The 14,902-nt window shown below is 50.1% G+C and overlaps 1 protein-coding gene across 2 annotated transcripts in view; it reads left to right on the top strand.

Moving 5' to 3' along the window:
- The first annotated feature begins 527 nt into the window (after positions 1-527).
- cluha (CLUH binding protein of NUMT mRNA a) overlaps positions 528-14,902 on the top strand; it is a 118,938-nt gene continuing 104,563 nt past the window's right edge. The window contains exons 1-2 of one of the 2 annotated variants that reach the window (XM_078422779.1): positions 3,081-3,128; positions 6,906-6,972. In XM_078422779.1, coding sequence (XP_078278905.1) covers positions 3,090-3,128; positions 6,906-6,972 — 106 coding nt within the window. In that variant the 5' untranslated portion in view covers positions 3,081-3,089. Of the gene's footprint in view, positions 794-3,080; positions 3,129-6,905; positions 6,973-14,902 lie in introns of those variants that run through there. The other variant, XM_078422781.1, reaches the window with a different exon arrangement.

Raw genomic sequence — 14,902 nt, 5'->3', positions numbered from 1 at the left:
TCAATAAATATGCAATTATTATGGGGGGGGCAGTGATTCATACTGACAATGCTAAAATTACATAAAATCTCAATAAACATGCAATTATTATGGGGGGGTAATGATTCATACTGACAATGCTAAAATTACATAAAATCTCAATAAATGTGTAATTATTTATTTTGAGAGGGGTTGATTGATACTGAGATGCAGAAAATTTGTAAAAATCACATAAAATCTCCACAAAATGCGCAAATTTTTTTTGGCTGCGATTTAATTGTAAAAGATACATACATAAGGTCTCAAAAAATGTGCAACTACTTTTTGGTGGGCGGTGAGCGATATTGAGTTGCGGACAATTTTGTAAAGAAATATATATGAGGTCTCAATAAATGTGTTTTTTTTTTTGTAAGTTGCTGAGTTGCACACAATTTGTTTGCAAGATCAGGGCAAACTTTAAGCGTGGTTTCGAAAGGAGCAAGGTTGGGACGTCTCGCCAGCCGTATCAGACCCACCCCCTTGGTAGATGAGAGGGAGGGAGGGAGGAAGAGAGGGGAAAGAGAGAGAGAGAGAGGAAGGAAGAGAGAGAAATCCTCCTTGACAGCACGTGTGTTGGCAGCCGAGCAGAGCCGGCGCTGTGCTTCCGTGCACTGCTCAGCTTGCAGTGTGACAGTGTGTCTGTGAGCATCTTGCAACCAGCCCAGGAGCAGCAGAGGGGAGATGGTGAGCAAGACAGACGAAATGTGCCCGGCGGCGGCGGCGGCGGCGGCGGAGGACACTGGCGACAGGGGCTGTGACATTAAACGGGAGGCAGGTGAGTTAAAGGTCACACAGCACACGAGTGAGACCCCCCAAGGGTTGTATGTGTGTAACTGGGGCTTGAATGGGGGGAGAGACACAGAGGCACACACACACACACACACACACACACACATATAACCCTTGGTCGTGCAAAACACACGAGGTTTACAATTCGGTTACAGAAGCCAGCAACGTTTCAACGTGTACCTGGTGAAATACAGTGACCCCAGAAGTGCAATGTTAGTGCCATAGATAGAGACAGAGACATGATGAACAGACTCAGTGCAGCCTTGTTGGCAGGCGAAAGGAGGACAAGTCCTTGTAGGTTTGTGTGTGTGTGTGTGTGTGTGTGTAATGGGGAAGAGGTGAGATCTGGGGGGGGGGGGGGTTAGGTAAGTGGAAGGTAGGTCGGGCGGTTAGGGGGGAGGTAGTGGGGCAAGGAGGTTAGGGGTGGGTGAGAGGGGCAAGGAGGTTAGGGGTGGTGGGTAAAGGAGTGGATCAGGGGTCGGTAAGGGAGGAGGGTGCATAAAGAAAGGGGTGAGGTGGGTAAAAGGGGGGAGGGGGTGAGGTTGGTAAAAGGGGGGGTTAGGAGGGAGGTGGGCAAAGGACATGGTGGGGGGAAAGGGTGTGAGGAGAAAGGTGGATGAGAGATGGGTAAAGGGGGTAAGGGGAGGAGGGGGATAGGAAGTGGATAAGGGAAAGGTGATTAAAAGGGCTTAGGAGGGAGGTGGATGAAGGAGAGAGAGTCACTGTGTGGGGAGGGGCAGGTGGTAGCTCGGGGTGTAATGGGGTAAGGTGAAGGTGATTTAAAAGAGGCGAAGGTGGGTTGGGGGAGGGGAGGATGGGAGTGGATAAGGGAAAGATAATTACCAGAGATTAGGAGGTGGGGAAGGGGAGTGTGGGCAAAAGGCAGGGGGATCTGTGAGTAAAAGGGGGCGATTGTGATGGGGGCTTGTTTATCTGTCTGTGGGGGACTGCAATGGGTTTGGGCTGTAGTATGGTGCAGGGAAGGGGGTGGTGTGAGTGAGGAGTGTGTGTGGGGGGGGTGTGAGTGTGTCAGGTGTGTGTGGGGGGTGAGTGTGTGTGTGGGGGGTGAGTGTGTGTGATGGGTGAGTGTGTGTGGGGTGTGTGAGAGGGGTGAGTGTGTGTGGGGTGAGTGTGTGTGAGGGGTGAGTTTAAGGGGTGAGTGTGTGTGTGGGGTGAGTTTAAGGGGTGAGTGTGAGTGTGTGTGGGGTGAGTGTGTGTGAGGGGTGAGTTTAAGGGGTGAGTGTGTGCTGTGTATGGGTGTGTGTGGGGGGTGTGAGGGGTGAGTGTGCCAGAGGTGAGTGTGTGTGAGGGGTGAGTGTGTGTGGGGGGTGAGTGTGTCAGAGGTGAGTGTGTGGGGGGTGAGTGTGTCAGAGGTGAGTGTGTGTGAGGGGTGAGTGTGTCAGAGGTGAGTGTGTGTGGGGGGTGAGAGGGGTGAGTGTGTCAGAGGTGAGTGTGTGTGAGGGGTGAGTGTGTCAGAGGTGAGTGTGTGTGGGGGGTGAGTGTGTCAGAGGTGAGTGTGTGTGAGGGGTGAGTGTGTCAGAGGTGAGTGTGTGTGGGGGGTGTGAGGGGTGAGTGTGTCAGAGGTGAGTGTGTGTGGGGGGTGTGTCAGAGGTGAGTGTGTGTGGGGGGTGTGAGGGGTGAGTGTGTCAGAGGTGAGTGTGTGTGGGGGGTGAGTGTGTGTGGGGGGTGTGAGGGGTGAGTGTGTCAGAGGTGAGTGTGTGTGGGGGGTGAGTGTGTCAGAGGTGAGTGTGTGTGAGGGGTGAGTGTGTCAGAGGTGAGTGTGTGTGGGGGGTGTGAGGGGTGAGTGTGTCAGAGGTGAGTGTGTGTGGGGGGTGAGTGTGTGTGGGGTGAGTGTGTCAGAGGTGAGTGTGTGTGGTGTGGTGTGGTGTGGGTGTGCACGGGGAGGCGGCGGCACCCCTCAGCCAGGCCGGGCCGGGCCGGGCCGGGCGCGGGGGACAGTCCGGGGCTGGAGCTGCGGCCTAGGGGGGGGGGGGGGGGGGACACGGACAACCAGCCCCCACGCCCGTCCCCGCTCTCCACCTCCCCCTCAGTCGGAGCCGGGGAGCGGCAGCTCGGCCCTGGGCTAGGCCGCCGGCTGAAGGTCACCTTCACCGCCGCCGCCGCCGGTGGACGGGACAGCGGCCTGAGGGGGACGGGGAGACAGGGGAGACGGGGGGGCCCGGGCCGGGCGACGGGGCACAGACCCCCCTCCCCCCTCACCGGGCAGCTCCGCAGCCCCTCATCTCCCCCTCTCCCCACTAAATACAGCGGCCCGGAAGCGAATGGCGGCTCCTTCACGACCAGGCCGGTTGCTGGGGAAGGTGATGGGGGCGGGACAGTCAGTGGGAGTGGGAGTGGGAGTGGGAGTGGGAGTGGGAGTGGGAGTGGGAGTGGGAGTGGGAGTGGGAGTGGGAGTGGGAGTGGGAGTGGGAGTGGGAGTGGGAGTGGGCCCAGACAGTCGCTCCCCCTCCCTCCCTCCCTCTACAACAATATAAACCCACCTCCCCCTCTACAACAATATAAACCCACCTCCCCCTCTACAACAATATAAACCCACCTCCCCCTCTACAACAATATAAACCCACCTCCCCCTCTACAACAATATAAACCCACCTCCCCCTCTACAACAATATAAACCCACCTCTCCCTCTACAACAATATAAACCCACCTCCCCCTCTACAACAATATAAACCCACCTCCCCCTCTACAACAATATAAACCCACCTCCCCCTCTACAACAATATAAACCCACCTCCCCCTCTACAACAATATAAACCCACCTCCCCCTCTACAACAATATAAACCCACCTCTCCCTCTACAACAATATAAACCCACCTCCCCCTCTACAACAATATAAACCCACCTCCCCTCTAGAACAATATAAACCCACCTCTCCCTCTACAACAATATAAACCCACCTCTCCCTCTACAACAATATAAACCCACCTCCCCCTCTACAACAATATAAACCCACCTCCCCTCTAGAACAATATAAACCCACCTCTCCCTCTATAACAATATAAACCCACCTCCCCCTCCCTCTACAACAATATAAACCCACCTCCCCCTCTAGAACAATATAAACCCACCTCTCCCTCTACAACAATATAAACCCACCTCTCCCTCCCTCTACAACAATATAAACCCACCTCTCCCTCTACAACAATATAAACCCACCTCCCCCTCTATAACAATATAAACCCACCTCCCCCTCTAGAACAATATAAACCACCTCTCCCTCTACAACAATATAAACCCACCTCTCCCTCTACAACAATATAAACCCACCTCCCCCTCTATCATATCATATCATCATATATATACAGCCGGAAACAGGCCTTTTCAGCCCTCCAAGTCCGTGCCGCCCAGCGATCCCCGCACATTAACACTATCCTACACCCACTAGGGACAATTTTTACATTTACCCAGCCAATTAACCTACATACCTCTCTATAACAATATAAACCCACCTCCCCCTCTATAACAATATAAACCCACCTCCCCCTCTAGAACAATATAAACCACCTCTCCCTCCATAACAATATAAACCCACCTCTCCCTCCCTCCCTCTACAACAATATAAACCCACCTCTCCCTCTACAACAATATAAACCCACCTCTCCCTCTACAACAATATAAACCCACCTCTCCCTCTACAACAATATAAACCCACCTCTCCCTCTACAACAATATAAACCCACCTCTCCCTCCCTCCCTCTACAACAATATAAACCCACCTCTCCCTCTCTATAACAATATAAACCCACCTCTCCCTCTCTCTATAACAACATAAACCCACCTCTACAACAATATAAACCCACCTCTCCCTCCCTCCCTCTACAACAATATAAACCCACCTCTCCCTCCCTCCCTCTACAACAATATAAACCCACCTCTCCCTCTCTATAACAATATAAACCCACCTCTCCCTCTCTCTATAACAACATAAACCCACCTCTACAACAATATAAACCCACCTCCCTCTACAACAATATAAACCCACCTCCCACTCTACAACAATATAACAACTATACACAACTACCCCACCTCCAACAATATAAACCCAGCTCCCCCTCCCTGTGACAATATAAACCTAATTCCCCCCTATATAACCATATAAACCCATCTCCCCCTCACTCTAGAACAATATAACACAACTACCCACTCCCTGTGACAATATAATCTACTCCCCCCTCCCTTCCTGTGACAGTATAACTCCATCTCCTCCTCCCTCTATATCAATATAGACAATAGGTGCAGGAGTAGGCCATTCGGCCCTTCGAGCCAGTGCCACCATTCAATGTGATCATGGCTGATCATTCTCAATCAGTACCCCGTTCCTGCCTTCTCCCCGTACCCCCTGACTCCGCTATCCTTAAGAGCTCTACCTAGCTCTCTCTTGAATGCATTCAGAGAATTGGCCTCCACTGCCTTCTGAGGCAGTGAATTCCACAGATTCACAACTCTCTGACTGAAAAAGTTTTTCCTCATCTCCGTTCTAAATGGCCTACCCCTTATTCTTAAACTGTGCCCCCCCCCCCCTATAAACCATCTGCCCCCTCCTTGTGACAATATAACCCTTCTCCCTGAAGAAGGATCTCGATCCGAAACGTCCCCCGTTCCATCTCTCCAGAGATGCTGCCTGTCCCGCTGAGTTACTCCAGCATTTTGTGTCTACCTTCGATTTAAACCAGCATCTGCAGTTCATTCCTACACATAACCCTTCACCCGCTCAATATTAACCCATCTCCCCCTCCCTGTGACAATATAACTCAACTACCCCCTCCCTGTCATAGTGTGACCCAACTACCCCCCTCCCTGTGGGCCCATCCCATCCACCCCCTCCCTGCCAGTTTATGACCCTGCTACCCCCAGTAGCAGCAAACCCCCCTGACCCAACTGCCCGCTCCCTGCCAGTGTAGGATGTGCCTGCCCCCTCCCTATCAACCCCATGAGACAGCCTCCCCGCTGATCCGGCCTCCCCTCCCCCTCCAGTATACGGCATGGCTGCCTACCCCTCTCCCTCCCCTTTGGGCTCCAGTCCCAGCTGTGGACCTTTCCCGTCGGATTACAGTCCGACTATCCATTGAAGTAGCTGCCCCCTCCCCGACCAACTACTCCCCTCCCCACCGGTATATGATCCGACAACCCCCCTCCCCCTGGCTGCCCCTGAAGCAGCTGTCCCCCTCCCCATCAGTATATGGCCCAGCTGCCTCCCTCCCTACTTGTTCACAAGTTCACAAGTTATAGGAGTCAAATTAGTCCATTCGGCCCATCGAGTCTACTCCGCCATTCAATCATGGCTGATCTCTGCCTCATCCTATTTTCCTGCCTTCTCCCCATAACCCTTGACACCCGTTTTAATCACGAATTTGTCTATCTCTGCCTTAAAAATATCCACTGACTTGGCCTCCACAGCCCTCTGTTAACCTCCACAGGTTAACTACCCTCTGACTAAAGAAGTTCCTCCTCACCTCCTTTCTAAAAGAGCGTCCTTTAAATCTGAGGCTATGACCTCTGGTCCTAGACTCTCCCACCAGTGGAAACATCCTCTCCACACCCACTCTATCTGTGCCTTTCATTATTCTGTAAGTTTCAATGAGGTCCCCCCTCAACCTTCTAAACGCCAGCGAGTACAGGCCCAGTGGCATTAAACACTCGTCATATGCTAACCCACCCAACTCCCCCCTTCCTCCGGGCCCCAGTCATAGCTGCCCCCCTCCCTGTTGGATTATTCTTCCCCTGACCCAATTTACCTCCCCCCCCGTCACAATGTGACCCATCTCCCCACCCCCCTGCAGGTATATGACCCAGCTGCTCTCTCCCTCTCTCCGTGGGGCACCTGTGCCAGCTGCCCCTCCCCGCCTGCCCTTGGAGCAGCTGCCCCCTGACCCGATCTCCCCTTCCCTGTCGGTATAAGCCCCAGCTGCCTCTTAGATGTGCTGCCTCCCCTGTGTGTGGGCCCCTGACCCAGCCCTCCCCCCCCCCCCCCCCCATCATCTCCTGACTCTTTTCCCCCCTCCACATCAGTCTCTGACCCAAGTTCCCCCTCCCTGTCAGTGTCTAATACAACTGCGTCGCAGCAGGGAAATCTAGATGCTGGTTCACACCAACGGACACAAAGTGCTGGTGGAGACGTTGCCTCAAAGCGCCAGAAACCCAGGTTCGATGCTGACTACAAGTGCTGACTGTGTGGAGTTTGTATGTTCTCCCTGTGACTGCGTGGGTTTGAACAAATTTGGAGCATGGGATTCATTTTGCAATGGATGAATTCTTATATTTGACACCTGATAGAAGTATATGGAATGCAGGAAGTTGGGGGAAGAACCGGCAGAATTATATTAAATTACGAGAGGCATGGTGGTGCATCGGTAGAGTTGCTGCCTTACAATGCCAGAGACCCAGGTTCAATCCTGACTACAGGTCTGTACTGAGTTTGTACGTTCTCCCTGTGAAATGCTTGGGTTTTTCCACTTTCCCCTCACTTTGCAAAAATGTGCAGGTATGTAGGCTGATTGGTGTCGGTAAATTGCTGCTAGTGTGTAGGATGGGATAGCATAGAACTAGTGTGAATGGGTTAGCATTGGTCGTGTTGGCCGAAGGGCCTGTTTCCATGCTGTATCTCTAAACTCTAAACTCAGTGGGTCAGGCAGCATCTCTGGAGAACATGGATAGACGACGTTTCAGGTCGGGACGAAGGGCCAGACTGAAGAAGGGACCCGACCCGAAATGTGGCCTATCCATGTTCTCCAAAAATGTTGCCTGTTCTGCTGAACTACTCCAGCACTTTGTGTCCTTTTATATTACTCAACTACCCCTTTCCCATCAGTTTATGACCCAGATGCCCTTCCCCGTTAGAATATCGCCATGCCTTCCCGTTCCTGTCAGCCCCTGACCCAACGCGGGCGGTGACTCCTGGCTCCTGCCCTTCATGAGATGGGGTTGGATGCCACCAGTGCCAGGCTTTGTGGCAGCTCTGCCCCTGAAGGTCAAGTTTAGTTTAGCTTAGAGAAACAGCGTGGAAACTGCCCCTTTGGCCCACCTGGCACCTTGAGCAAAAGAAAGCTGGAGGAACTCAGCGGGTCTGGCAATATCTGTGGAGGGAAATAAGCTGACATTTTGGGTTGTGACAATTCTTTAAGATTGATGGAGTGGAAGGAAGGGGAGCCTGGTAAATGGTAGGTGGACACACGTGTGGGGAGATTTTGGCAGATGGGTGCAATAAGTCTAGAGGTGAAGAGACAAAAGGGTATCACATGAGGCGCAGCACAGTGACACAGCAGTGCAGATGCTGCTTTACAGGGCCAGAGTCCCGGGTCCAACCCTGACTACAGCTGCTGTCTGTGTGGAGTTTGCACGTTCTTCCTGTGACCACGTGGGTTTTCTCCGGCTGCTCCGGTTTCCTCCCACACCAAAGACTTGCAGGTTTGTAGGTTAATTGGCTTTGGTAAAAATTGTAAATTGTCCCTAGTGTGTAGGATAGTGCTAGTGTGCGGGGATCGCTGGTCGGCACGGACGCAGTGGGCCGAAGGGCCTGTTTCCGCACTGTATTTCTAAACTAAACTAAGTAAAGAAAGAAGAGAAGGAGTGAAATGTAAAGCTGGAAGTAGGGATATGGGTGGAAGGGGATGTTGGGGAGGGGAAACAGGGGGGATGTAAAAGGAAAATATTTAGGGATTGGAAATAAGCCTTTGGAGGAGGGGAAAGGAGTAGGGTGACCGTATGGTGGGAGAAATGTGTTCACACTGGGGTGAGGGCAGGTGCAGGGAGTAACTTGAAATTGGAGAATTCAATGTTCATACCATTGAGCTGCAGGCTATTCAAGCAGAATGTGAAATGTTCCTCCATTTTGTATGTGACCTAGCTCTGACAATGAAGGAGGCCCAGGACAGAAAGGTTTGTGTAGGAATGGAAAGAGAAGTTCAAATGGTTAGCAACCAGGAGACCCAACAGACCTTGGCAGGCAGGGCAACTGTTTAGCAAAATGGTCGCCCAGACTACGTTTGGTCTCACCCATGTAAAAGAGGATACATTGGGAGGAAACCGGAGATCCCAGAGAAAACCCACGGGGAGAACGTACAAACTCTGTATAGACACCACCCGTAGTTGGGATCAAACCCAGGTCTCTGGTGCTGTAAGGCAGTAACTCTACAGCTGCGCCACTGTGCCCTGAAGGTAGCAGAAATCTTTATTTTTAATTTTGTCTATCAATGGTGTAAAGACATATTTGCACTGGGTAATATAAAGATAGTGGACTATATTTAGGTAGTATGGACTGGAGGGGTGCCTGTCGTTCAGTGAGTTAGGCAGCCCTTTATGCCACATGTAAAGGCAAAACTCAGAACTAGTGTCCGGGTCATTGTTGATCGGCGTGGACTTGGTGGGCCAAAAGGCCACTTTCCATGCTGTATCTCTAAACTAAAATAAGCATGCACAGGTGAGGAATTGTGAAGCCAGAGGAAGGAATGTAGGTGGAAGGGGAGGGCAGGAAACTATGGAGACGCAAGGAACTGCAGATGGTAGTTTACATAAAAAGACACAAAGTACTGGGGTAACTCAGAGGGTAAGGCCGCATCCCTGGAGAACATGGAGAGGTGACGTTTTGGGTCGGGACCCTTCTTCAGACATTGTTGTGGGGGGGGGGGGGGAGAAAGCTGGAAGAGAGGAGGGGCCGATTATAGGTAACCACAGGCAAGGGGAGGGGTTCAATAGGCAGATGGTGGACAGAGGCCAGAGATGAAAAAAAAAGGTATGAGACAAAAGGATTGAAGAGTTGTGAATTGTGAAGCTAGAGAAAGGAATGTACGTGGAAGGGGAGAGGGAGGGGAGCAATGGGTCCAAGTCCAGATGGGGTACAGGGAAAGGGGGGGGGGAGGGTTAAATTGGTAGATCTCCTAACAAAAAGTGCACGTGTTGCTCACAATAGACCTGTGTGTACTCTAAGGAGGATGAATGGCTGAGATCTATGATGAGACCCATGCTGACCTCCCTCTGTACAGCCAAGGCTTCTGACTTGCAATCTGAAAGGGGAATCGTGGATAAATGTGTCCACTGAGCCTGGTTGCCACCCTCTCACCGCCTCCCCCTCCCTCCCTCCCCCACCTTCACCCCTAACCCCCATCCCTAACTAGGGTTGCCAACTATCCCATATTAGCCTGGACATCCTGTATATTGGGCTAAATTGGTTTGTCCTGTACGGGGACTGCCCTTGTCCTGTATTAGGGCCGTAGGCCCGGACAGCGTAGGCCCGGAAAGCGTAGGCCCGGACACTGTAGGCCCGGGGGGCACTGTAGACCCGGACACTGTAGGCCCAGACACTGTAGGCCCGGGGGGCACTGTAGGCCCGGATACTGTAGGCCTGGACACTGTAGGCCCGGAGGCTCGGGCACCGGCAAACGGAGGTTGCGTAGCAACCCGCCTCCCAGCCCGGGCGGCCGCCATTGGTGGAGCGGGAGCACGTGGCCGCTGGCTGGGCGAGGTCATGTGGGGCGCGGGGCGGTGACGTCACCTTTTGTCCCTTATTTGGGAGTGAGGAAGTTGGCAACCCTACCCCTAACCCCCAATTGAACCATTAGTCAACCTAAAAGAAAATGAAGTTCCATTTCCAATCTTGATACCACAATGCAGAATTATAGTTGCTTCCAATGAAGTGACACAATGCTTAAAGTCACATTTGAAAAGCAGATGGTGCGTACGGATTAAATGGTGATTATATCTCTCAAGGTCTTCGGAGGGCGATTGAGTGTTCCGTTGAACATTATATACTCCAGGTCCACCACCGATTTTCTGGCAACCAGTGGTCACGGCACCTCATTTAATCCGGACAAAATTACGAGAACGCACTTTAAATCGCCGCCCCCTCGAGAATGCGGTGCCTAGACCGGTGAAGCGGCAGATCTCAACCTCATCGGGACTTCCATGGTCAATCGGTGGGTTGAATCTGCCCCCTGCGGCCGGGTCTCTGGAACTCCGGCCCAGCCGGAGCCGGCACATCCGTTCCCATTGCCGACTTCCGAGGCCGACTTTGCGGGCTGGTATCTCGGCCCCTCGGCGGCCTAGGCGGAACGTTCCGGTACCGTTGGACTCCTCTCGGAGGCCGTGACCTCTGTTGGTCCGGCAACACGGATAATCTGGCACGGCTCTGGAACCAAGGGTGCCGTAAAATTGGTGGTGGAGCTGTAAAATGCATGCCGTATACGAGTACAAGACATTTGTGAGGCTGCATTTGGGGTATTGTTCAGGTTTGGTCACTGCAATAGAAAGCACGATATTAATCTGGAAAGAGTGCAGAGAAGATTACGAGGAGTCTGCCAGGAATCAAGGGCCTGAACTCCAGTGAAAGATTGGCCAGGCTAGGACTTTATTCCTGAAGCACAGGAGGCTGAGGGGTGATCTTATAGAAGTATATAAAATCATGACGAGAATGGATAGGGTTAGGCACAGAGTCTTTTACCCAGAGTAGGGGAATCAGGAACCAGCGAACATAGGTTGATGGTGAGAGGGACAAAATTTAATTGGAACCTGAGGGGCAACTTTTTCACTCAGAGTTGAATGGGTATATGGAATGAGCTGCCAGAGGAGGTGGTTTAGGCAGGCACTATAAACGTCATTTAAAATACACTTGGACAAGTACATGGATAGGAAATATTAAGACGGATAAGGGCTAAATGTGGAGAAGTGTTCACAAGTCATAGGAGTGGAATTAGGCCATTCGGCCCATCGAGTCTACTCTGCCATTCAATCATGTCTGATCTCTTAATCCTATTTTCCTGCCATCTTCCCATAACCCTTGACACCCATTCTAATCACGAATTTGTCTATCTCTGCCTTAAAAATATCCACTGACTTGGCCTCCACAGCCCTCTGTGGCAATAAATTCCACAGATTAACTACCCTCTGAGTAAATGTGTCTAGCTTAGTCACCATGGGCAAGTTGGCTGAACAGCCTGGTTCTGTGCTGGATGACCCCTTGAGATTGTTTTGCACTGAGGGTTTGGGTGAGAGTATGTACCTTTTATCACGAAAGATTCTTTATAGTTGTGAAGCCATTTATTGATACCATTGATCTTTAAGGCAGTCAGATTACCACATTTCTTTTCCCCATTCATTTGAATGAAAAAGTTTACAATATAACATAAAATACAGATAACCACACTGATAGAGTCGTGCAGCGTGGAAACAGGCCCTTCGGCCCAACTTGCTCAAACTGGCCAACATGCCCCAGCTACACTAGTCCCACCTGCCTGCGTTTGGCCCATATCTTTCTAAACCTGTCCTATCCATGTACCTGTCTAAATGTTTCTTAAATGTTGCAATGGTCCCTGCCTCAACTACCTCCTCTGGCAGCTCGTTCCATACACCCACCACCCTTTGTATCAAAAAGGTTGCCCCTCAGATTCCTATCAAATCTTTCCCCCTTCACCGTAAACCTATGTCCACTGGTTCTCGAACATGTTAACCATAAAACTATAAACTCTAAAACTCAATCTGTCTGGTGGTTTTTCCATTCATTGGTACAAAGTAGTGAAAGGAACATTGAGGCCATGTTGTTCCTGCTTCTTGCTAGTCATGTGGACAACACAAGTCTGTCTTTACCAAATCTAATTGTTCCACCCACAACCAAGTGCATTATTCTGTCCGCCTGGACCTACCTGATCTCCCGGTTGCCAAACACTTTAATTCCTCTTCACATTCCCACACTGACCTTTCTGTCCGAGGCCTCCTCCATTGTCAGAGTGAGGCTAAATGCAAATTGGAGGAGAAGCACCTCATATTTCGCTTGGGCAGTTTACAGCCCAGTGGTATGAATATTGATTTCTCTAACTTCAAGTAACCCCTGCATTCCCTCTCTCCACCCCTCCCCCATCCATGTAGCACCAGCTTCTTGTTCTCACCTAGCAAACAGCTAATGATGGCTTGTTTCATTTATCATCGTCACTTTTTTTGCATATCTTTCATTTATTTGTTCTATATAGTGCAGGCGTGCAGCGTAGGTTTACTAGGTTAATTCCCGGAATGGCGGGACTGTCATATGTTGAAAGACTGGAGCGACTAGGCTTGTATACACTGGAATTTAGAAGGATGAGAGGAGATCTTATCGAAACGTATAATATTATTAAGGGGTTGGACACGTTAGAGGCAGGAAACATGTTCCCAATGTTGGGGGAGTCCAGAACAAGGGGCCACAGTTTAAGAATAAGGGGTAGGCCATTTAGAACTGAGATGAGGAAAAACTTTTTCAGTCAGAGAGTTGTGAATCTGTGGAATTCTCCTGCCTCAGAAGGCAGTGGAGGCCAATTCTCTGAATGCATTCAAGAGAGAGCTAGATAGAGCTCTTAAGGATAGCGGAGTCAGGGGGTATGGGAAGGCAGGAACGGGGTACTGATTGAGAATGATCAGCCATGATCACATTGAATGGCGGTGCTGGCTCGAAGGGCCGAATGGCCTCCTCCTGCACCTATTGTCTATTGTATATCTCTCATTCCTCTTTTCCCTGATTCTAGTCCGAAGAAGGGTCTCGACTCCAAAACGTTCCCCAATCCTTGTCTCCAGAGATGCTGCCTGTCCTGCTGAGTTACTCCAGCTTTTTGAGTCTATCTTCCATTATTCTTTCAATAGATGAAAACCATCAGATAAATAGCATTTGTAATTTTACAGTCTTATTATTATAATGCAGCCTGAAACACCAATGGTAAGAGGGACAATATTTCATAGGAACCTGAGGGGCAACTTTTTTTACTCAGAGGGTAGTGGGTATATGGAACGAGCTGCCAGAGGAGGTAGTTGAGGCATGTGCTGTAGCACCATTTAAAAGACACTTGGACAAGTACATGGATAGGAAATGTTTAGCTGGATACAGAGCCTTGTATTTTCTTTACAGCTTTTTCAACTCAATTAAGATGGAGAGGGAAATTTCAGATCCTTTAGACGTACAGCATGGAAACAGGCTCATCGGCCCAACAAGTCCATTAGTATAAATGTGGTTTAATCCAGATCTTGTACAGCTCTAGCACGACCTCCAGAGAGGTGGAGGAGTTTTATTAGCCAGAGGGGTGGTGAATCTGTGGAATTCATTGCCACAGTTAGCTGTGGAGGCCAAGTCTTCGGATATTTTTAAAGCGGAGATTGATAGGTTCTTGATTCGTAAAGGCGTCAAAGGTAACGGGGAGAAGGCAGGAGAACGGGATTGAGAGGGAAAGATAGATTAGCCATGGATGGAGCAATTCTACTCCTACATCTTATGGTTCCAACTCCTGTACTCGCAACCTTTACCGTTGCATGCCAGACACATTCTACATCACCTGTGGTGTCACTGTCAGGGAGCCGTGTGTCTGAAGAAGGGTCTCGACCCGAAACGTCACCCATTCCTTCTCTCCAGAGATGCTGCCTCACCCGCCCGCTGAGTTACGCCAGCATTTTGTGTCTATCTTTGGTTTCTACCCATCCCAATTGATCTTGCTGCTCTGCAACATTCTCAAAGGTATTCATTGTGTAAGTCCTGCCCTAATTTGCTTAGGGAAACTAGGCAGATTCAAATTCTATTTGCCTGCACGTCCTCTTGTAATTCGGATATGGTCCAACACATTGTTACTCATTGTCCTCAGTTCCGTTGTGTCCCTGTCATTTTTTAATGAAATAAATGATTCTAAAAGTGTTACTTGATACAAATAATCCCTTAAATGTACTTTTTGTACAAACATATATACTATACCACTTCTCACAATTCAAACAATTACATGTACAGATTTATGTAATTGGTTCATTATTGAAGCAATTAGCAATAAAAGTTTCCAAAGGTGATTGGAAAGACTGGAGGAAACACTAGGTGCTGAAAGCTCTCTTATACCTGCATTAAGGAGGCAATTAGCCACACCTGAGCAATTACAAACGCCTGTGAACATGGATAGGTGACATTTCGGGTCGGGACCTTCCTTCAGACCTGATTATTATGGTGCCCTGAAATGGGGGGACTACAGTTGTCAGCTGTAATTTCTACGTGGTGAAACCAAAATGTATAAAATTACCCTTTGATAAAATCTGATAATGTGCACTTTAACCACATGTGATATTTTTTTTATTACAAATTTCAAATT

Source organism: Rhinoraja longicauda, chromosome 26, assembly GCF_053455715.1.
Source record: "Rhinoraja longicauda isolate Sanriku21f chromosome 26, sRhiLon1.1, whole genome shotgun sequence".
NCBI classification, from domain to species: domain Eukaryota; kingdom Metazoa; phylum Chordata; class Chondrichthyes; order Rajiformes; family Arhynchobatidae; genus Rhinoraja; species Rhinoraja longicauda.
Note: the sequence above shows the minus strand (reverse complement) of the source record. Positions and strands in the feature narration are given on the sequence as shown.